This window comes from Pelmatolapia mariae, linkage group LG22 (assembly GCF_036321145.2).
Source record: "Pelmatolapia mariae isolate MD_Pm_ZW linkage group LG22, Pm_UMD_F_2, whole genome shotgun sequence".
Classification (NCBI taxonomy): Eukaryota; Metazoa; Chordata; class Actinopteri; order Cichliformes; family Cichlidae; genus Pelmatolapia; species Pelmatolapia mariae.
The window spans coordinates 24,997,915-25,022,391 of NC_086245.2; the positions used below are offsets into that span (position 1 = coordinate 24,997,915).

General features: G+C 42.0%; 2 protein-coding genes across 2 annotated transcripts; both read right to left on the reverse strand.

Annotated features, from left to right (window-relative positions):
• Positions 1 to 5,159: 5,159 nt before the first annotated feature.
• LOC135932386 (SOSS complex subunit C-like) lies at positions 5,160 to 6,384 on the reverse strand. The gene has a single exon (XM_065469860.1). It carries the CDS (start codon positions 6,188 to 6,190, stop codon positions 5,879 to 5,881), a length of 312 nt encoding a protein of 103 aa, XP_065325932.1. The 5' UTR covers positions 6,191 to 6,384; the 3' UTR covers positions 5,160 to 5,878.
• Positions 6,385 to 9,647: 3,263 nt separating this feature from the next.
• mfsd2ab (MFSD2 lysolipid transporter A, lysophospholipid b) lies at positions 9,648 to 24,047 on the reverse strand. Its single transcript, XM_065471199.1, has 14 exons — positions 23,811 to 24,047; positions 20,665 to 20,787; positions 19,576 to 19,700; positions 15,746 to 15,869; positions 15,343 to 15,421; positions 15,084 to 15,259; positions 14,874 to 14,964; positions 14,391 to 14,509; positions 14,072 to 14,155; positions 12,453 to 12,536; positions 12,206 to 12,318; positions 11,957 to 12,100; positions 11,499 to 11,675; positions 9,648 to 11,406 (listed from the first exon to the last, which is right to left on the reverse strand). Exons 1-14 carry the CDS (start codon positions 23,898 to 23,900, stop codon positions 11,352 to 11,354), a joined length of 1,584 nt encoding a protein of 527 aa, XP_065327271.1. The 5' UTR covers positions 23,901 to 24,047; the 3' UTR covers positions 9,648 to 11,351.
• Between the last annotated feature and the right edge of the window lie 430 nt (positions 24,048 to 24,477).

The following is a 24,477-nucleotide window of genomic DNA, read 5'->3' on the forward strand; positions in this document are numbered from 1 at the left end:
TTAGTAAAACTTTTTTCTTTTTTGCCCTCCAACATCCTTACACTAGGAAATGAGATTTATTGAAAAACAACGATGATAAATCATTACATTTCATATAATGATCAGAGTGTTAAAAGTTAAGTGTTAAAAGGCTCTGTCCACTTGTTTTGGGGTTGTTGTTGTTGTTGTTTTTGAAGAATTGTCTAATCGTTGTCTTTAATAAACTGAAAGTTTAATTCCTGTCAGAGTAGAGTACTCACTTATATTCGAATTTTTCTTCTACTCTTGTCAAGCATTTCAGAGAAAATCTTGGGAGTGATCAGGTAATTATGATCTAATTACAATTGTGATACTTAATAATTTAAAGACAATGGCAAAAAAAACTTGTTAGAACTCGTTAGGTAGATGGATTGTTGGGGAAATGCTGGCAATAGTTCAATGCACCAGAAAAGAGTCGCTGACACCCAAGGCAATAGCAGTAGAACCTGAAAGATTCCTCCTCTTTAACCCTGGAGAACCCATGGGGTCAGAGCCGACCCCATTGGTTTTCTAGGGAAACCAATGGGGTTTCCCAAACAAACAAACAAAAAACAGTCCTTGTTAGGACTGTAGGAAGCTTTTTACACACTCACAAAGACAGACATATGAATGAACAGAGAAGCGTTCCAAGTAAAACTGGTCTACTAAAGTTTCTGACATCTGAATATTTGCTTAGACTCAGTTCTTTCTGTTGTCAGATAAGTCTAAAGGGCCTAAAGAGTTCAGTCTGCCACTTTTAGATCTGTGCTTGTAGTAAAATTAAGAACTCATTCTGCTGTTGGAATTTGAACTTCAGTCACCTCCAGGATTTCTTGGGTGCGCTTTAAAAATGCTCCAGGCCCTTCTGTCACTGGCTAAGGCACTCGGTGTGTTGTGTGTATGACCAATGTCACCCTTGACTTTTAGTGAACTGTTTCTGGAGTTCACCTGCAAGAAAGAGGCGGAGCCCCGACCTGACCTGAGCGTTATTAGAAGATAAAATGGGGGAATGTTGCTAAACAACACTAAAAGTGTCTTTGGTTTTATTGATTCAACATCTTTGTTAGACATACACCTCCGTGGTGGTACTGAAGTCTTCAGCTCATCTCTAATAGTGAGATGGGTCCATCTCATTTTGCTTGCACATGCCAAGTCTTACTGGAAAAGTAAATAAGCTTGTCAACAGATGGAAGCATGCAGTGTTCTAAGGCAGATGGCTGTGCTAACGAGTGATAACCTGATAAAAACTCAGTGGGACAATCAGCACCGAAACCAACAGATGCCATGGGACCCCAAATAATCACAGACTACAAAATCTTCACTGCCTTATCAGACAGGCTGGCAAGAAGTCAAGCTTCAAAGGTTAAAATAATGCTTTGAAATTTCGCAATTATAAAAGTTTTTCTATATTTTATCATAAATAAAAGGTAAGTTTGTCACTGCCGCTTTTTGCTCTGCGTCTATAGTGAAAGTGAAAATGCTTGAACATGAACCTCCTGGAGTAACCTCCTGCAGGTCCTTTCCTTTTTCGGTTTGGGCTGGTGTTATTTTGCTGGTTTGACCAATGAGAATTTCCCTTAACCTCAGTCGCCTTGTGTTACTAGCCAAACACAGATCTTTTTAGGTTGACACTCTGTGGCTCTCTGCAGCTTCCCACCCGCTCTCGCTCATCGTCACATCATTGCGCCTGTGTCACATCGTCACGCCTGTGTCTCATCTTTGCGGCTATAAAACTGACTGCATCACAGCGAGGGGGTGACGTGGTCTCATGTGGGAATGCGGCTCATAAATCCGCACCTCTTTTCCAGAATGCGAAAGATACACTGGTTGTATCCTCCGAGGCCGACGGTGTTCCAGGATTCATTACGCGCACTTTGCTGTCACATATTTTTCCCTGAAAATGACGGAAAGCTCAAGGAAAGCGACCGGGGAATACACTTTTAAACGTAAGTACTGGGTTATCGAAAAAGTCTACAATGCAAACAACAATCTAATCACAAAGTGACTTTCACTTTCAGTCTTGAGATGGACGAAGAGCAGATATGTGCGCAGTATGATGACTCATTTCATTAGAAAAAACAAAACAAAACTCTCTTGTCCGACAGCTTTTGTAATCAGAATCATGATCTGAATGCACTCTTATGCCAAACATTACTTTGCCAAGACGGGCTCTATAAGCTAATCTTTGTGGTGTTTCTTTTTCTTCTTCTTTTTATTTATTTCTTCTTATATAATTATTATTTACATTAATACACGTGTATGATGGAGTATTAGGGCCTGATTCAGAAAGAAATATTGGCTTTCATTTTGACATTAAACTCAAAATACTATTTTGAGTCTAAATGTGGAGATTTGTCGACCTTTCATCACGTTAGAGCGTTTATCTAATCCTGTGGGCATTTTATGGATATTGACTACAAACTCAATTCGAAAAAAGTTGGGAAGCCGTGTAAAATGTAAACAAAAACAGAATGCAATGAGTTATCAAGATTATATCACGTGTTTAAAGTGATGAAATTTACAAAGTTAAAAAAAAAATGAAGTAATTTAGGTTTTAATGACAGCATTTGTTAGTAATAGAAATAGCTGGAGAAACGCTAAGTTTTCCAGACGTAAAGGGAGATAAATTGTGTAACAATTTCAGAATAATGTTCCTCAATGTAAAATTGTGGAGACATTTAATGTGGAGACATTTAATGACATTTAATGCATCAGAAAACCAGACCACAGTCCTCGCCCAAAGCTCCAGCAGCTGGTCTCCTCAGTTCCCAGACATTTACAGACTGCTGTTAAAAGAAGAATGGAAATACCACCTGAGCCTGTAACCTTTGCTTTAAAGCCCCAGTACTTCTGTACATTGGGAATCTGTCCTGCCCCGTGTTTCCACCTTTTCTTATTTTTTTTCTCTGTAAGGTTTTTATTTAAAAAAAAACTACAAAGCATGCACAATTTGTTTTTAATCCTTCAGGTTAACAAACTGACGATTTCTGCCTTTTTGTTAAGTATCACGGTTGATTTCTCTTGTAGGTGTCCGGGGTCAGGAAGACTGGGTTAAGGGTGAAGTGTTTCAACAGGCGAAAGAAACACTGATGACACGCCGGCCTAAATTCAGAAGTTTGTGAGGAAGACGAGGAGAAGCAGGAGCCAACCGGCTGAGACAGAGCGAGACTGTTCTCTCTTTACTTGGTTTAACCAACTGCTAAATATATCAGTTATCATCTGCACAGGGGTCATTTCAGCCATTTCTTACATAAATCATAACAGAAAGAAAAGTGACAGAAGGTCAGGGCTGACACTATCAACATCTGCCATATTAGAAAGATGTTACATGGAAATAAAGCATTTTATTAATTAATAATAAATCGTGCAATAAAATATTAATTACAAATTAATTTACAAATGAATTTTTATTGTCTATTTATTTAGTCATTATTTAGCACTTAGTTCCTCCTGCGCCGAGCGGCGCATCGGACAGCTAACGATCTCCATCGATGTCGGTCAGCGGCGACTGCTTCAGCTTCGTCCCAGGCAATGTCGACGGTTCTGTTTAGACTACCAAAGTACTTACCAAAAGTAATTTACTGTTTGATCATTTAATGGGCAATAACAAAAATGGAAGATGAATTATAAATATTTCCAAGTCGTCTGTGCATCAATCAATCAATCAATCAATCAATCAATCAATCAAATGGAAAGCAGATTATCAAAACAAAACAAAAACATTCAACACTCAATAAAAACATCTAAAAAAAAATCAGGATTAAAAAAGTATATTTTCAAAATCTTTTAAAATGTGGTTTAAGAATAGAAATAGGTCAACAGATTCAAAAATGAAATTAGGAAAAGGGTCAATAAATATTAAGAACATTACGAATAAAAAAAATATTCACTGGAATGACTCTCTCTGTAATGTGATTCACAGCATCATGCTCAGTGAATAACAGTCAGGGTTATGGGTGATCAGGAATCAACGATCAGCTACAAAGCCAGAAAACCCAAGTACTGATCGATTGAGACAAACTATGAATGCCTTGTTCTGTGTTTATTATGGCGCACTGCACTACATGCAAACTCAACGTGCTGAACACAGAACACACAAACATAGAAACCTGTGTAAACCTTTACGATGCCTTAAGGCAGCGAAAGCAGCAAAACAAAACACTTAAGTATCGGCCTGTGTGAATAAAGAGGTTTTGGGTCTGTTTTTTAACGTGTGCACAGATGTAATAGATCCTTCCAAAGAACAAGACCACACTTAGATCTAATTCTGGGAACAGTTAAAACATCTGCACCTGATGACCTGAGAGGCCTGACTGGGTTGTAAACTAGAATGATAAAGAAGGGTACTGCTTTTGTTTCCATCTATTTTGGTTGTTGCCTTTTTCCATATTTTCTTTATTATAGAAATATATTTGGTTGCTATGATTATTACGACAAAGCCTCTGCAGCATTTTTTTCTTATCAGTATAATCCTACTCCTTGACAAATTTTGTATCTATAAATGTAAATTTGCAAACAGAGCATACATTTTTGTATCATAAAGAAATAAAACTGATTTCTTCCTCACGCACACAAGGAAAGATGGTCATATATGCAACATTTTTAATGAACTTGTTGCCTTGTTACGTTTTTGTGGTTCTGTACTCTGGTGCTCAAAAATGAAGCCAACAAGGAAGCGGCAAAAACGAGAACTGCAGTTCCTCTTTAAGCCACTTGAGGCTGTCTCAAAAAAGTGACAGTGAAGTGAGGGGAGTGGTTGCTTTGATTGACAGGTGTGTTGACACAGGTATGTGTGTGGGCACTCGCCCTCTCCATCGCCTCCATCAGTCTTCTCTGTGGCCCTGCTCTTTTCCTCCTGCCCGGAAGCTCCACCTTCAGCATCCTTTGTACCACCGCCTCTGTACACACATCCCAGCAGGTCTAACTACTATCTTGTAACAATTCCCTTTCACTCTTGCTGCTATCCTTCTGACACACCCACTCCACCCTCCCTTCTCTTCTTCACCTGTTGGACACTGTCCTTCACTTTTGGATATCCTGATAGTCTTCTGTGTTAGTTGTTATTCGAAGGTTTCAAATCTATTTCTTTGGAATGAACATAAAATGAGAAAATGCAAAAAAAAAAAATTGTATAATTAAACATACGAATTATGCCAGAATATGTTTAACAGTTTATTTAAACGTATCTCATGTTTGTGCTTCCATAGTAAGTAATCTGTTGAGGGATTCGGGGCAAATAACTGTTGTAACCCACACAGATCTTATAGATCGCAATTATGAGCCCAGATATTCACAAACCAGTCAGTACCCCTGGGCTGAAATGTGCTATGTTAATAATACTGTGACATATGAAAGTACAACACACATTTTTAAAAATGGCTCTAAAATACCAGGGACAACAAAATGAGTTGGTGATGCAACTGTATGCAGTAAACTTGGGGTTTTCAGGCTCTTCCAGGACGTCGGTAACTGTTTCCATCTGGTTATCCAGACTTGCATCTTCAGTATTCAGTTCCTTTCGGAGACACAATTTCTGAAACTCGTTTTACATCCTGTTGCTTCTTTGGATTTTTTCCGACTCTCATAGATGAGAGCACCTTCCACATAAAAGCTGTTATTATGCCAGCAGCAGACTTCTCATCCTGACTCACACTGATCTGAGTGAAACAGTCATAATCGCATAATTAAAGTAGAATAATCTGTGTGAGGGCTTAACACGGGTCATTACGCTCAAATATTTTATTTTGTCTGTGACGTGTTTTAGTCTCCCTGGCAGAATAAAAAATATAATATCAGTCATCATCAGATCAACGATACCATAAAATAACAGTTTAAATGTCTCTGTCCAGCTGGGCTTAGGGGTCGGGGTCAGTATTTAGAGTCAGAAGTCGGGCTCCAGCCGGGGGAGCACCGGGAGGATGAGGTTCCCAAACGAGGAGTCCTGGGTGATGAAGAACCCGGAGGAGTGGACGTGAGCGTGCTGAAGGGCGGCCTTCTGTTGGGCTGCGATGTGCTGCTGCTCGGCGCTGTCCCTCACCTCCTTCAGGCTGGGTCTGGACGACAGCGGGATGTTGGCTCCGGGGCTGTTCATGGACTGGCTCTGCAGCAGCCGCCTCTTCTCCTTGTCCAGCTCCGCCAGGATGGCCACACGGGTCTTGTTCTGAAAGCCCTGTCCCGGCGGGTTAGCAGCCATGTTAGCTAAGCAGTTAGAAAACACCGGTTTCACGAGTCCACGAAGCACATAAAGCCGACTGCCGGGATTGCTTCTTTAGGGTATGTGGTTATACAGAATGTCTTCGCTATGGAGAAACACAAAGCACGCCCTGTCAGAGATAAGACATGAAATACCGCCTTTAGGCAAAGGAACTGGACAACTTCCGGCTAATAGTTCCCCTTTCAAAATAAAGGTTCACGGAAACGACATCAGTTTTTTATCGTTTTATCTTACGGCAACACGCAGATGACAACGGTTAAATGTTTATTTATGTAATGATGTAAAAAAAGAAAATAGTATGACTTCTACCGGGAAGAAAATATTCATACAAAAGTCACCGTTTATGTGTGCGAAATAAAGCCAATGTTTACCAAACAGTTATTGCAATTTCGTGACTGAACACTAGATGGGATCAGTTCATTATGAATCATAAACTATGTGAATGTGAAAACTGGGTTTCACTAGAGCGACACCTGAAAATACGAGGACTCTCGTCATAGTTGGAGTGCAAAGAGTGCCCAAATTATATCACTAAATACACCATTAAGCAATTAATTAAGTGAATGAGAAAGTAATTAAAAATGGAAATAAATAAATAGTGTATTAAATACATATGTCAATTAATCTTTTTTAAAAACATATTTTATTATTTCACAATTTAATTGATTATTTCATGGCTCCTTTGCAATCTGCAATCTGTCAACCTTACCCATTAGAGCCAGGGCACAGGGATGACGCTGATCTGGTCAAATATTTCAGCAGGTGTTTCTCAATACTACAGGGTGGGCCATTTATATGGATACACCGTAATAACATGGGATTGGTTGGTGATATTAAAGTCCTGTTTGTGGCACATTAGTATATGTGAGGGGGCAAACTCCTCAAGACGGGTGGTGACCATGGTGGCCATTTAGAAGTCAGCCATCTTGGATACAACTTTTGTTTTTTCAATAGGAAGAGGGCCATGTGACACATCAAACTTATTGGTAATGTCACAAGAAAAACAATGGTGTGCTTGGTTTCAACGTAACTTTATTCTTTCATGAGTTATTTACAAGTTTCTCTTTGTTCACAGCCATTGACATGTCGAAGAGGTTAACACGTGAGGAGCGGATCGAAATTGTGTTGATATGTGGTGAACGCAGTAACCGGGTCATTGCAGCAGATTTCAATGCAAGACACCCTACGAGACCACCCATCTCCCATGCTACAGTTAGCAAACTGCTTGCTAAGTTTCGTGAAACTGGTTCAGTGTTGGATTTGCCAAAATGTGGACGCAAGAAAACTGTCACTAATGAAGAAACATCAGTGGCTGTCCTAGCTTCATTCAGCAAGAGCCCACAGCGTAGCACTCGCCGCATGTCACTGGAGAGTGGCATTAGTCGAACATCCCTTCGGCGGATATTAGCTACTCACAAATGGCACCCTTACAAACTCCAGCTACTGCAGCATCTCAACGAGGGTGACCCAGATCGGCGCACAGAATTTGCAGAATGGGCAAAACAAAAATTGGAACAGGACCCTCAGTTCACGAGGAAGATGTTGTTCAGTGATGAGGCAAACTTTTATGTTAATGGTGAAGTTAACAACAAACAAAACCACCACTATTGGTCTGACACTAACCCACATTGGATGGATCCCTCCAAGAGTGTTGGAACAACAAAAGTGATGGTTTGGTGTGGTATATGGGGTACAACAATAGTGGGTCCATTCTTCATCAGTGGAAACCTCAAGGCCACTGGATATTTGAAATTGCTACATGATGATGTGTTTCCCTCTTTGTGCACTGAAGCTGGCACGTTCCCTGAGTTTTTCCAGCGAGATGGTGCACCACCACATTATGGGTGCCAGCATTCCTAGAATTTCTTGTGACATTACCAATAAGTTTGATGTGTCACATGGCCCTCTTCCTATTGAAAAAACAAAAGTTGTGTCCAAGATGGCCGACTTCTAAATGGCCACCATGGTCACCACCCATCTTGAGGAGTTTGCCCCCTCACATATACTAAAGTGCCACAAACAGGACTTTAATATCACCAACCAATCCCATGTTATTACAGTGTATCCATATAAATGGCCCACCCTGTAAGTACACACAGTTTGTACTTGCATACTTGCACACTCGCTTCCCCGTTTGAGGACCGGAAGACACATCTTGGAGGCAAACAACACAGCTGATGACATAAGCTGGGCCTCACTGTGTACTTTACTCCCCTTTTCCCCTTATGATAAATATTTACAATAAAAATGGCAAGTAACAGCCTAATTATCTGTTATATTTTAAAAAATATGCACAATCATATGAGTACAATTCTCAGCTAAAAGTCTCATTGATGTCAAATTACTTTGAAAGGTCATAAATTGATTTGAAATAAGTTAGTAAAGAACTGTGTATCATTATATGATATTAAACATTACTGATTAATCAAGACGAGACGGTTCAGCAGATCTCTCTTAAAACGCTTAGAATACAGTTGAACAAATATCGAAACAGATCATTATATCATTTCCGGAGCAGATTTGACCTCATTCTTCAGCACCTAAACTGCAAACAGCTGCCTCGGGCTTCTCTATGCCCATCCACCCAGCTCTGGTTATTTTTAGGCTTCGCACTGTTAAACTGCCTAACGTTCATTCATTCGCCTGCTGACACACTGACTAACATTTTTCATGGAGTTTATGGTGTGTGTTTTTTTCCTTTTTGGTTAATAAATTAGTATAATTTTGACTGATGCTGTGCCTCTTCTGTTACCGGTTATCCCTCATGACTTTTTCCACTATATATAATATGGGACTGATTTCTTGTGCAGAGTTGGTAAATGCTCCTTGACATGTTTGACCTGCTGCTGAGCTGTGTAACCACTAGATGGTACTGCTGCATTGTGTTTGTATATGTGAACGCATCGTGTCAACACAGCTGGGGTGACTTTGTTTGGACAGAACTAGGTATTATAAATTAAACTTATTAGTGAAATGTTGTATGAAGGTATTGCTATCAATTCCACTGTCTGGTCCTCATGTTTCCCAGACCTGAATCCTTGTGAGAACCTCTGTCACATCTTCTGTGTCCAGTCCCCAAACAATGTAAAGCCACACTCTCCTAGAGCTCCCTGATGCTATAATCCATGTCTGGGAGGAGATCCCCTAAAACACCATCCACCGTCTCATCAGTAGCATGCCGAGGCATTAGTGGGAGTGCATCAGGTCATTATTACCAGAGGCCAAAACCAGTGTTTGTGCTAGCTGTAAACTTGTTTCAGCTCTACAAAACCTGGACCAGAAAGACCAAAATCCCCTCCGATCATAGAGGGAGACAACTGATCAGCAATGCATCTTGGAATCTCATCCATCCACATGGGATGTGTGGATGGAGAAGAAGTTCCTTATTTTTAATCCACACGAGGAAGTAAAGACTACTGACAATATTTTTTGCCCCACAGTGCACAACGCACATTTATCAATTAGTGTTTATTAACATCTTTTTCTCCATCACAGTATTTTTTTCTTAAATAGCTACACCACAGTGTACATGGGTTCATCCCACTTGCAGACACAAATATAACAAAGATATATACACAAGTTTACATAAAGTATATACATATGCACAGGAGGTGTCTGTGTGCCTTTGTGGGGATTAAAGCTTCACACATTTGGCTACAGCCCCAGTCAAGAGTCAATAATAAAAAACAAACTACATGACAAATTAAAACAAGACGGCATTTACAGGATGTACAGTTACTACAGGTTTAGTCCAAGGATGTACGTTCTCCGTCCTCTTCAGCAGAGGATAAAGAAAACAAGCATGAATGAGATAAACATTGGCAACTCAGTTGTCAGAATCAAATGACGAAGATGTAACATTATGTATAACATATGACACTGAATGTACACATTTCCATATCGACAGATATGAAACATAATCCTCGTGATGACAGATTGACATGTGCTTCTCCAATAAACACATATATACAGATAAACATAAACGCCCATCGATAAGAGCTCCGCTTTCCATCTTCTGATCTTTTTTCCTTCTTCTTTCTCCAAAATGATGTGTTTCCCTTTTATAAAATGCATATGAAGCAAAGACAGCAGAGGAGGTTAAACCTGACTGCCCAGTTGGCAACAGCTTTACAGGCCTTAAATAGAGTTAAATAATCCAAGAAGCATGGCTTTCTAGAAAACATGAATTTGAAAAGGAAAATTAAAACTAATAAATATTTAAATAATGATATCACTACATTACAGGTGCCTGTAGTAACTTAAATTTAAAGCAGTGAGAGAGAAAAGGTTTTTCCTGCCATCAGCAGCTGTCCTTATAAATAATGGAAATAATGCAGCTGCTGAATAAACAGACGTCACAGTTATGTTTTTGAAAAATAACTGCTTTCACTCCTATAGTGGTTTCAGTGTAATGGTGGAGTACTATTAGAAGCCCTTTAGAGCGCAGGTGTTCCTGTTTGGCCACAAGTTCAAACATCCCCATTATTTATAACCTCTTATAGGAAAAGCCAGTGGGATGGGAATAAGATGAAACAGGCTGGCTGATTGGTTTGTGTAAACTATGAAGTGAAAATGTAAAATTACAATTTGCATTTTAAAAAACAAAACAAAAAAACCCCCTGACATTTGCATCAGCTTTTTAAAGCCCCGTAAACGGGGGAACAAATTAAGGTTGTATCGCTGTTCAAGTTCCTCGTGTCGAACGCTCACATCTCAGAGCCTCCTGAGGTCGCTAACGTTCGACGTGCGTATATAGCACCATTAATACTAATGAAAACATGCTCTTAATGCTTTTCATGGTTCTTGTGTGATTTCGACTCAGAGAAAGACCAACTAAACAAAGAAAATGAAAAGGATCTTTTCACAGTACATCTAAAAAAATAAGGCTGTTTTTTTCCAAGAAAAAAAGAAACAGAAAATTGTGCCAGGAAAACGTCACAGATTCACAGATGGTAGGGTTGTCTTTAGAAAAGGCCTCAGGGTGGCTGAAACAATGACACTTGAGTGAGTCAAGTACTTCTGGAACAGCAGCAGCAACAGCAGCATTACTGGACAAGGCAGTGATCCGACAGGCGCGGGTCCGTTGGTCCCGTCCGGTGCAAAAGTGCCATTCACCCGACTGGTCTGTCTGGAAAATGAGCTAGACCACGTTGGCTAGTTCTGCTGAGTCCGTTTCAGAGTCCGCCTCATTCTCCCTGTGAGACAAGAGACTTCGGTTGGAGGGTTACCTCACACAGATGCAGCACACACACAGAAGACGGTGAAGCGTTTGGGTCTGTGCACTTACCTCAGGTCCTGTAGGAATTTGCGGTTAGCTTGCCTCTTCTCCTCATTGATCGGGTAAGAGTAAATTATGGACAGGCCAATCGCCATCAGAGCTATGGGTGCAGCCGAAACCAGCAATTTCAACGTCAAGTCCACTTCCTTAGGTTGAGAGCAGCCTCGGCTGATGTAACCCGCAAAGCTAAAAAGAAGAGAAAGAAAATTATTAGCTTTTAGCGCAGCATAGATATTGATGTGAAGGAAAAGTAACAAATTACTCATCAAATAGAAAACACTGCTGTGGTTAATCATGTGATATATGTACCCACATGCACTCTATAGCCTCACTGTAATCTAATGGAACAGAAAGGAACTCCTTGCTTTGATGTGGGATTTTGGGTGCTGAGAAATTCAACTAAACAAATAGCTGCAGAAACTCTAAACGAATGGCTGCAAATGCTTAAACTTGGTGTGAGTGCTTACTCTAAACTAAGAGTAGAGATGCCGAGAGAGACTCCAGAAGCAAACTTGGTGAAGAAGACGTAGAAGGAATAGAAGAGAGCTTCGTGGCCGGTGAAGTCGGGATTTTGCACTTGGAAGTCGTCGACGACATCGGGCAGCATAGACCTGAACAAACACAAAACGTGAGGCTTGGTCATTTATGTGCATTCCTGATAAGAAAAACATTTTTATCTATAAAGTCATCAAATACAAGCCAGTTGAGAGGCATACCAAGGTAGCAAGAAGGCGACAGCCACTCCAACGCCAGCAGCAAAGGAGCAGATGTAGGTGACAGCCAGGTTACTCTTCAGGGACACCACTAGGATCATGAAAGGAATCACAGCCTGGAAATGACAGCAGTGAGATTTAAATCCCAAAACAAGTCTCTTATTGACACTGCATCAGTTTTCCAAAGAAAGAAAAATTCCCCTAAGTTTTATGGTTTGTTTATACTTTTAACAAGATTTCAGGGACTTACCAATGTGCCAACGTAAACCGCTGTCTTCTTTCCAAAACGAGTCAGAAACCACTGCCAGAAGGGAATGGCCAGAGTAGCGGAGAGCTGAAAGAGGGGGAAAAAAAACAAAAAAACAAGTTTGGTTAACCAGCTGTTTTACCAAAATTCAGAGAAGTTCCTGTAATTTTCTCCAATGCCCCACTTTATTCCAGGACAATAACAGGAAAAAAAACCAACAAAAAACAAAAACCCCTCACTTCATCTGTGTTACATAAAAGAGGAGCATGTTAGACATCTGATGCCGTCACAAAGAACTTCAGATATCATCTGCCCTAAGGAGGACATGAAGAGGCGGGACTGCCCCTGGATCATCGTGGGCTTTGACCAAGGCGGTGAGAACACCTGGCCATTGTGCACAGTGTTCTCGGTATTTCCCCACCTTTTCTTCTGAATGCCTTCTATAGGCCCAAATTTCCCATCACCTCAGTCTCTCTGTGCAGTCATCTGTAGCTTTCAGACTTATTTCATGTAGTTTCACTTTAGTCTACATGCGCACACTCTGTTTTTAAATGTATGCACTTGAAATTAGTCTTGCTGTTCTGCAAACACTTCTGTCAAACCTTCGCCCCCATGAGCCTCGCCGTTTTGTTTTTTTTAGGAATCAAATATCAACATCGCACATCAGCTTTCATCTTCTAAACCAACTTTGAAGTGAGTTTCACACAAACTGACTTCATTGAAACTGAGCAGCACGACATTCTCATACAAACATCCTTAAGAACGACTGCAAGTGCTGTGCATCTAAGCTGGAAAACAGCGAGTACCTCACATGAACAGGCGTCACACAGGAGGCTTTTTCTGCCTTCCTCCTCCTCTCTCATGTTTTCATTACTTTTGACCTTTGCTTCTTTTGCTCCTTCGACTGACAGCTAGTGTGAGGTACATGTGCTTTTATAACGCGTGCCGATTTGATTTGGTTTATCTTATCATTGCCGTTATGAGATATGAGATCAACCTGACACATCATCAAGGATTACCATCTCTCAGTGCTGATTAAACAAAGTCACTTCAGCGACTGCACGTACTGGTTAATGGTCACTACATTGGCTACATAATCCTTCCCGTGAAGTAAAGGCTCAAAGCATCTAATCTCTTCACCCTCGCTAACCTGCACTTTCTCACCCCGTACCAGTTGTGCTGAGCTCACGCAACGCACATCTGTGGATTAATTAGCTTTAATGCTCGTCAGGAAGTTTGAGTGACTCTTTGATATGAAAACTTTTTGTTCCCCTTCTTCCACAGGTTTATATAAAAGAGACATGAAAGCAGAGGTGACTGTGGCTTCTTTACGGTCTGTGGGAACGCGGTGGCATTCAGGCCGAGCATTCACACATCACTGAAACAGCCATGCAGGTGCCTTTCTTTCTGACCGAGCACAGAATGGATTTTGTAATTGAAGACCATTTACAAGAGAAGGCTTTTGTCTGCACTCTGACGCTAATGGCTCATTTTATTCCACACAAACGGGCTGCTCTGGGTTTCATCTGCCAGGGGGAGCTGGAGTCATTTCTATGGGAACAGTGCGCCTAGCTGTCTGTGTCTAACCACCTCTTGGTCACCTCCTCTGTGTCTCTACTCACCATAATGACCAGCAGAATATTCTGGAAGTCGTTCCTGAAACCCAGCGTGGAGCTGCAGAACAGGGCAAAGTTTCCCTCCAGGAGCTGCAGGATGAGACAGAGAGGTCACTCAGTGTACTGCTTGAACACACAAACACATGCACACATGCATATGGGGCCAAGAAAACTCTGGCTGAGAGCGCAAACATGCGAGAGACTAAACAGGCTGAAGTTGGTGACTGAAAAAGGCAAACGTCACATGGAAAGTTATCCTGTACAAAAATTTATTTAGACTAAAATATAAAGTGAGTGTGCGTGTTGCTCTCTTTCATGTACGCACCATGAAACCTAGTGAGGTAAAGAGGAAGCCCATGACCAGTTTGGCATATGGTCCATACCCCATCACCAGCTTAATCCCCTGAAAGAAGGACATGGGCTCAGACCTGGGACGAGAAGACTCTGAAAAGAGAAAAAACACGAGGGAGTGAACCAAGATGCAGAATTCACTTTGAAACGTTCTGATGTCCCGTTTCTGAGCTTTTTTACTTTATATGACACTTTTCATGTGCAGCTGCCTTTAAGCCTCACCCTGAAATAGCCAGACATCTTATTACGAGGTCACAAGGCTTTCACTTTGAGCAAACTTTGTGTACTTCCTCAGCCCATAATCATAGAGCTACAGCTCTATGATCACACGAAGGAAGCATACATGTGCGGCCTATCGGGAATCTGACATCAATGATTTTGGCTTTGGATAAAATCTTAAACGAGTCTGTTAAAGGACCCAACGACAGAAGGATGGTCGACTCTGATAAACGCTCACCTTTTTGTTCTCTCACACCGAAGAACAGCACAACAGCACAGATGATGTAAATCAAGCAGATCACACCCGACGCGATCATGTAGGCCGCTCTCTGCACAGGAGGAACAAATGCGCAATTAGTATTCAGAAGATTTCACAATCCGCCGTCATCAGCTCGTGTCTAATTAGACGAACTTGTTAATTAGCCAACTAATAAATGCGTCCGGTTACCGTGTGCTCCAAGGAGATGACAGGTTTAGACTCATTAAGTCCAGCGGACACGGAGAAGTTGCTTGGCTCCGCCAGGATATCGGCGGGCCCTGGGACGCAGGGAGCGTTCGCCAAGCCGACGATCTGGCCCTGGATCGCCGTACCGAGCACGGTGCCCAAAACCTCCACCGTCATCCCTGATGAGGAGACAAAGAGGCATCGTAAAGAGGCGCCAGGAGGTTTATCTAAGAGGACGGCGCTTTAACATGCCGATACTCACTGTAGGCAGTCGCAGAGTCTCTCTCTTTCTGCTCTGAGCTGATGAACATGGTGAGGGCTGAGTATGGCACATGGAAGCACTGTGGGAAATCACAAAGAGTATGAAGGTGAGAGAACAGCTTCAACAAATGATCGACACTTAGATACCACAATCACTGCACGAAGACAGGAAACTGTTTTCTAAATAATCCAAATATATCAGACTTCTAAAGAAGTTGGGGTTGATCTTCCCATGAGGTGCTACATACTAATATTATATATACACGGAAGAAGGAAATACAGAGGGGAACATTCTTTCCCTCCGACATCACCAAAGACTACAGTTAGACTGCAGGCCATACTCTGAGAACCCTACAATGAAAGGTTATAGTAGACATGTTTGTGCGTGCACATGTGGTACTCACAGTCTGGAGGCTCTGGAAGAGGCAGTAGAAGAAGAGGTACCAGACGACTTTGCCATTCTCAAAGGGAGGAACGTACCATATGAGGAAGTAGGAAATCACAGCCAGAGGGGTTGACAGTACGATCCTGCAGATGAGATAAAGCAGGAGGAAGGGGGAGGGAGGGGAGTGGAACAGGAAAACATGACAACAGCAACAGCGTCAGTCGATGTAAAACGTGATCTATTCAAAGTGTGGAACATTTCATTTTGTAAACAGTTTCCAGGCCTAAAAATCTCTCATTGCGTAACTACTCGTGGCTTTTCTATTCTGCTCATGGCAACACTTCTTCAGTGATTCTGCACTTTAGTTAACCGTCTCCTGATGAATATCATGTATCTATGTACTTTACATGCAAGGAGGCTGAGCCTCAGATATGGCCTGATCTGAGGGTTACTAGAGGATGAATGACTTGGGAATGCTGCTGAACGACATTAAAGGCACCTTTTGTTTTCATGAATTCACACCTATATCTAACATACAGGAACTTTAACTGAGCGTAAAATCCCACAGAAGTGAAATTCTTTTGCACACTTCCTGCCCTCCAGTCACCTCCTTCCTATGGGCAGACAGCTACAGTCCAATGAGATGTGAAATTTCGCCCTGCAGTTACGCCTCTGTGGATGCGTCACATTCCAAGAAATACACATGGAATATGACACAGTTCGTGGCATCCTGCCAGGCCATTCACTCTATGCAAGAACCTTTTCAGACAGGATGCGAAATCATGCTCGAGTCAGAGTGGTCCAACAGCTAGAGCAGGCCTAACTTCTCTCCACAGTGCTCGGAAAGCTGAACAACTCGCTGCCAATCAATTCGAGCCCTCGCGAACAATTCATAATCATGCGCCGCAGCGAGAGTTTGAAAGAGAGAAAAGGTCCAGCGGAGCGACGTGCTGTCTGCTCTCTTGCCCATGTGATGTGATTAATTGTACCCTTGTTTGAACACAGTGCGGGAGTGTACAGAAAGGGTGGACAAGCTGGAACACATGATCCATCCACATGCAACAATGCGCTCAGGAATGCTTGCTCCTTTTTTTCCTCCTCCTTTTTTAATACAGTAATCAACTCCAGCCCATGAGAGATGAACACAAACGCAAGGAATGTCATCCACACAAGTCACCAGCAGAAACTGTGTTGCTTGGTTTGTTTGTTTTTTTAAGGCACGTGTTCACTGTCTGCAAGCCTAAGATAAGTTTTGCACCGTCCTTGCAGAACTCCGGAGGCACACTGGGCCATACAAGCATTGACCTACATCACATTTAAACATCTTCTGAAACAGCCGTGCTGACAAGAGCGAGCGTTATCTACTTTGTCAGCGAATTAACTCAGCGAGTGGCAGCTTTAAGTCTATCAACAGTTTAGTAAGAGTGAAAAGCTATCTTAAGAGCTCCTGCGTGTGAGAGTGACACAGTTATCTCTCCATTTTCTCATTTTTGGCTTGGCGGCTGAAGCAATAATAGATTTTAAAAATGTAGTTTTTGACTTTGTGCTTTCATAAGTCAGAAATCATCCCCCGCCCCCCCCAAAAAATAAAAATAAAAATAAAATAAAATATATCACTCTTTAGGTGAAAGTCTTCAAAACTGGCTCTTCATACTGTAGCCCACTGCAGAAGCTGACAGTGATATAAGATAAGCAACAGGAAAGCCCTCGGTCTGAAAATTCACTCTGCTAGAACTTGAACTCCAGTAACCTCCTGGATTCCTCAGGCACTCTTTAAAACGTAATACAGGCACTGAAAGCTGAGCAGCTATTGGCTAAAACTAGTGGTGTGTTGTGGGCAGGACCAATGAGAAGCTCGCTCAGCTCCGGTCACCCTCCCCCCACTGTGGCTTCCAAGCATTAAAGACAGAGCAGCTCTGACTGCATCTGCAGCTTCCTGCCTGCTCTCTGCACATGTGTCTGAAATGAACTGAGCCATAATATAACCAAATATGCCAAACCCACCCCCGCTACAACCAAAAGCCCACGCCCCATTTCTGACGAGAAGTGAAGGATGCACTTTATCCCTCCCCCCTTCCTCTGTGACCCACTTTTGAGATTCAAACATCAGCATCTCAGCAGTAATTACAGTAACGAGATAAAATCCATCACCCTCTTGCACATTTGCTTCTCAGTCAAATTTTTTTGACAAAGAAATAACTCTTAATATAATTTTTACATCATCAAGTTCAGCACTCCTTTACAGGAACTCCCATTAACGATTTCATCACTGGAGAGGAACATTTCTATCACCGTCAGCTCTGCGAACCTCAGTCTCGCCAGTATGACATTTCTTCTGCATCAGTCATGCAGGTCTACTTGCGACATACACGCCCACGTAGGCTGCAAGATTAAAGCTGAAATTCACAGCCACAAATACTTAGATTATTTACCACAAACCTTCTTTGAATGAGCTCTAAAACCATGGCCGTTTAACTAGAATTCATTTGAGCATCAAATTACAAAAAGAAACTGTCTTTCTAAAACATTACATGGCCTTTACCTCCTCTAGAAGATATCATTTCTACAGGCCCGAGCTCAACTACGCGGTGACAAAAGTAGCTGCGCTCCACTTGTAACAAGCTAAAATTAGAGCTGTACAGGAAAAATTATGGCAAAAAGGAATTTTATCCTGATTATCTGCTTTCATAGCCTTTTGCTTAATCTCACACCATTTACCAAGAGGTTGCATTAACACAGGGAAAGACACTAGTGGGCAGGCAGGGGACCCTCTCCTCCCACTCGTGCCACTTCCTACCCAACGCTCATTTCCTAACCAGCTTGGGAAATTATACGTTTAATCAAGGAGGCAAGGGAGTAAATACACAGGTGCAGCACACACCCCACACCTCCTCGTGGTGGTTATTAAAGAGATGCCTTTGCTCTCTGACACATGTTGTTCTTGACATATCCTCTCTCTCTGATACCCTTTACCTCCGGTGGCTTATTTCTACCCTCGTCACACTACAGAGTACTGCATGTACTGAAGGGACAGTGGCTCTAAAACGTCTTCTGTGCTGACAGCTCTATAACTAGCAGCTCCGCTGACACCCCAGTAGTCTCTTACATCAGCGGAATTATATGAATTACATCTCCGTTGACACAGACCACAGGTGTGTAACGGTGTGGGGAATAGGGGTTTAAAAGTCATTAGACTTTAGAGCTGATAACACTGTGCAAGATGCCCATAGACAGAACAATGTGGTGGTGGGGGGTGGGGGGTGGTGGGTGCGGGTCAAATCTGAAAAGAAAAAATGATCAGCAAGCCTTTTCAGGCATGCTTCACAGCCCTCCTACACAGACAAAGATCCAAGCTGAATTCAAACCTAAATACAAGATGGGCTTTCATATTATTCTCTGTATATTTAAGGTTTTATGTCAAATAACCACACAAATATGACTTCCAAAGAGTCTTTGTGAATGAGAGACGGGGGAAGGAGAGTTTGAATGGCACATGCTAGCAATGAGGAAGTAGTACTGCAGCAATAGCATGACGCGTAGTAAACCCTCCTGAGAGAAGTCTCTGGCTTTTCAAAAGTAGAGAACAAAGCCCCGCCCTGCCCCTCCTCCCGCCCCAAAAACACTGACATCATACGGTTGGAAAACTTCCACCAGGGCTGATGGGAGACCCTGTGATCACATGCTCCAACAGCAAATACGCAACAAGTGTTTGAACTGCGTAACCCGGCTTTATCAGTAAGGTAAAGGAAACAGTTTGTCAGAGACCTCACTAAGGAAGTCTATTTGTTATGTACATCAAATCAAATGGACTGTGTAGCACCACGAAACTAGGAGGGAGTAAAAGCTCACCAGGGCAGCATGCGTCCAAAACGCGTCCACGGGCTTCGAGAGACCAGGAAGCCCACTGTGGGGTCCGTTACGGCGTCCCAAGCTCGCCCAACAAACAAGATGATGGAAGCATAGAAGGGATCGATCTGTAAAAGCACAAGAAAAAGATTAGAGATGTTGACACGTGGCTGTTATACACATGTACAGCTCAGAAACCACATTAAATGTTAAGCTAATAAAGTCTAACCTGTGCTAAATGAGCACAGGTTATGTGGTCGTATAGTTAAACAGTAGCAGTGAAGCTGTAAAAATGGGCATTACACTTCGTATTACAGTGTGAAAGGTTTAGTCACTATCTTTTTTTAAAGGCAGCAGTGAGAGGGTAACCCTTAACACAAATTAGTTGCCAACTGGCTGTTAACAGAGGGGACAAACTCGGACAGGGTGATGAATGTGTGACTTCTAAATGTACAATCTGTACCACGCTGTGTCACCCCATAGACTGTTAATTAATAGCCATGGAAGGCGAACAAGGCCGAACCCTGGGAAGCCTTTGACTATCACTGCCATCATGGCTATGACCATCAGATTACTGTCAGAGCTCATTAATGCGAGCTCCCCCCTTTATATTGTGCCACCACTGTACCCCTCCCAAAGCTTTTCAGAACAAGCTCCTGTAAGCCTCTTAATACACTGGAGCCCCATCATCGAGTCAATAATAGCAACAAGGCAGAAACTTTTTCCACAACTTTGCTCTGATCTGTGTAAAGTCCTGTATGAGGGCTTATAAGAGCAGGGCTTTAAGGCTCAGGATTACTACATTACAGAGAACAGACTGCACACTTTGCTCTCAATCCCATTTAACCTTGTGAAGTCTAACCTTACTCCTATCCCTTAATGTTTTGGACACATATAGGGTTAGGCTTTCTTACTGGAAAATTTAATAGTATTTAATGTGTGTTAAACTGAACATATATGTATTTCTTTTCCCCCTAATTGTCAAAATTGACATATTCTGAAAGCACAGGTTCAGGTTACTTATCACTGATGGTGAAGCCAGGTGGCTTCATTTATCTCTTTGGAGTTTGGAAACAATTTCAACCTCCTCACCTGTGCTACGTCCAGTAGATAGATCTGCAAAAAGAAGCCCAGGGCGCATCCTGTGATCTGGTACGGAGCTCCCCCGATGGCATAGCATATCTTGTTGCAGACTGATAACCTGTTCTGCTCATGCTGCAAGTAGGCAATAAAAAGAACAGAAACACAGATTTAGAACGTGCTCAAATACATTGATCGTAAAAACAAAAGTAGGATAAGAACATTTTGTTCAACAGGCACACCTAAGAGCAGGCCTGAGACCTGCTCGTCATCTGGGAGGATCTCGCTTGACAAGAGGCAATAAACGCCTTCAATGATAGCCAACTTTTGAAGAAACTGCCCTCGGGTATTTGCAGCTGTCTGCAAACGTTTTTGGACTTCAGCAGGGCCAGGTTTTTGTAATTATAGGAGAGGCCACTTCCCCGGAGTGGCCAGCAGCAGCTTAAGCCTTACACAGCCACTGCAACACACCTACAAACAATTACACTCCCCCTGTCCCCAGAAGAAAAAAAAAAAGAAGCAGATTATAAATAGGCAACTTTCTCAATTTCTGTCTGAAGACTTAATCTGCAGACTTGCTTCTTTCTCACCAGTCCCATTAAACAATAAAACATTTTTTCCGAGCCTCATGAGGAACGTGGCCTAAATTCTTAATCGCCAGAGGGTCTTAAGAGCTCGTGAGTTCAGCTGGCAAAAAGCTAACCACAGTGTAGTGTATTTGGAAGGTGTCGGGGACAGCCGCCAGGGAATCAAGAAACCCTTGGTTTGGTAACAAGCGCTTATTCTTCAAGAGTTTCTCCGCTGAACATGTAATCATTTCCTCAACAGACAGACTCCAAACAAATCTCCTAATGGCAACACAAATCCGCGATTGGTGCGAGAGTCTGACTACACTATGGTGTCACTCACCCCAAAAGCCAGGGCGACAGCACCTTGGCATCAGTTTGAGATGGCTTAATTCCTCAGTGGATGACTGCCACTGTTTGACCAGAGCTTTGACCACTGCTGCCCAAAGAGAGGCGAACACACACCCTTATCCCCGACCAATCGAAAGCTTGAGTTTCCTGCTGCTTAGTCTTAGTCTCTCTCTTTATTTATTTATTTATTTTTTTTAAGGGGGGGGGGGGGGGGGGGGGGATTAATCACTGGTGCTGAATGAGAAAAGGGCTCTTGCTGATAACCTTAAGCAGAAGAAGCAAAGCAGAAAACCTATATCAAGGTACAATCTGTTTATAGTAACCTTCGGCATATTTCACCACTTCTCATAAGGATCAGGAAAAGGACACGGAAATGAAGCATTGCTGTCATTGCATGCAAATAAACCAGTCTTTGCCCCACTGATACGCCCAGCTCTGCTTTTCTTTAGGTCAAACACTCTTCGCTGCAAGGACAAACCAGCAGAAGAAGCAGTTTTAACCATAATAGCTGGAAATTCAGTAGCTCTGGTGTCCATGGCAGCAAATGCAAAATCTCAAGCATCTCTCACCTTACATAACTCCCCTGAACCCACTCTACCTGAATGCAGAGCACTGACTGTACCGACACAGGCGTGTAACCATCATGTAACTGCCACAGGAATGTGTTAATGTGACAGTGTATTCGTGTCACACACATTTGCATGGTTGTCAGGCAGTCTATTTAAAACACACAACCATAATGGATCTTAACTCAGCTTGCGGCCACACGTGGACAGATGTCTTTGGCAATAAAAGAAAAAGAGAAAGGAATCTAGCTGAGTTTCATAAACAGGACACTGAATCTACCTTCACTGATATTACTTCCAGGGCCACACCTTCTGCTATCAGAGTTCCCACTAATGATATGTTACTACTGTAAACGCGTAACATGCGTAGGTGAGACGTTTTTCCTGCTTTTTGGGTTCACGTGTCACTCCCTTAGTTTAAAGGTGCAGACACACAAAATCCCGAACACTCATTTTGTAGTGGGTTTTCGGGAAAGGTCCTCTGCCTGCTCCTTCATTATCTGACACGTCGCCTTGGTGGGTGCTCCCTGTGGCGTTCAGTGCTCTCGGGAAAATTGTAAATTTAAAATTTAATGGGAATTTTCTTCAGCAGCCCATTTGGGTTTTTGGAGAGTTTTTTTTTTTTTGGAGGGGGGGGGGGTGAAAAATTAAAGCATCTGTTTAACAAACCATTAGTATATGAGGGAATTTAAAACATCGTGCAAATGAGCTCTACCGCATTTTTGTTACTACAATGCAAATCATCGTGTCGGATTATTCCAGCCTCGGAAAGCTGAGGCCTGAGTTTTTCTTCCTTGCAAACGCAGAGCTAGTGGGGGTTTTAACAGAGCCCAGTGAATGCAGCACAGCACATCTATCTGAGAATGCTTATTAAAACTGATATGAAGGATAAGATAAACCACGCTGGTGTTAGCAGACTATATTCTGCGACGTTTTTGGAAAGGCGATATCGATATTCCCAGCGTGATTTTAAAAAAAATTCGTAATTATTTTAGAGGCTTTAATTAAAAGTAAGTCACCGTTATGCAAAGGTTAAAACCCAAATTTAAACCCTAGCTTACAGATTCTTGGCTACTTTAGGGAACAACGTCAAAAATCAGCCGCACGTGACCTGAATTTGAGGAACTGATAAGACGTGAGGTATTACATTTTTAATTCAAATGTAGCTACACGTTGCTGGCGAAATAAGGGCACAGAAAATCTCGAACATTGCCTTCCACACACACAAACTGTGAATTAAACCCGTTTGTGTAGATGTAGCCCTCCAAAACCACGGTTTTTGGTTTAAACTATTTGAAGAATGCGTTCTTAGTATAATTAAGGATCAGAAGAAGGAGAAAGGGCTTCCCGAAGGCCCAAATAACACTCACGTGCCAAATAACAATAATTATATTTGATTAAATTAGGCGTTTATCCATTTTTTAAATTCCGTTTATATCGTTTCCGAGTTACTAATGAGACAAATGTTGGCCCGGAATGGCGCGCGCCTTATTTAAGCTAACGTATACATGAGTCACCCTTAAAGTGTCAGCTCGCCGGTATTACCCATTCATTTAAATGGTCGACACGCATTCCTATCAAAGCCTGGCCCTTTCTATTTTCGAGAAATCGTGTGAAAGCGGGCCAGAATCAACCCGCACCTAAAGCTAAATTTTGAATAAATGAATTTACTCACCTTTTTAGCGAGCTGGATGCCATCCGAGTTCCCCGGTTTATTCAACAAACTGGCGTTCGAGTATTGTTCAGCTCCTTCTCCTTTCGCCATGGCAGAAATAACTTCGTCCTCGGTTGAATTTGCCTCAGAAATAAATACACAAATAAACCACTATCCTCCTTTAACAGAAAGAAATACGGTCCGGTAGCGTGTAAACTCAATGAGGACTGATGAGATGTGGTGCTGGCAGCAAGCAAGCTCCACTGGATGTAATTTTTTTGGATGTCCCCGCCCTCTAACGTGAGCCATTCACACCACTACTATACCACGCCCCCTCGGGTGTGTCACAGTCATATGTTTCTTCATCAGAAGCCTTTCCTTGGAAATTCTTTGTATCTGTTTTCATCCAAGTGTGTTTACATTTACAAACGAGCTGTGACTGATCGCTCCTGTAACGCGCACGCCTACTAAAAATCAAAGCTGGTGTACATATATATATATATATATATATATATATATATATATATATATATATATATATATATATATATATATATATATATATTAGACTACTACGACTTCTTTTTCGTCAGTCTGTGAAAAATGAAAACAAAAATGTACTGGATTTAGTACCCAGAAGTCAAAACATAGCTGCTTACTAATTAAGTGTGTATAAAAATACGAAGTA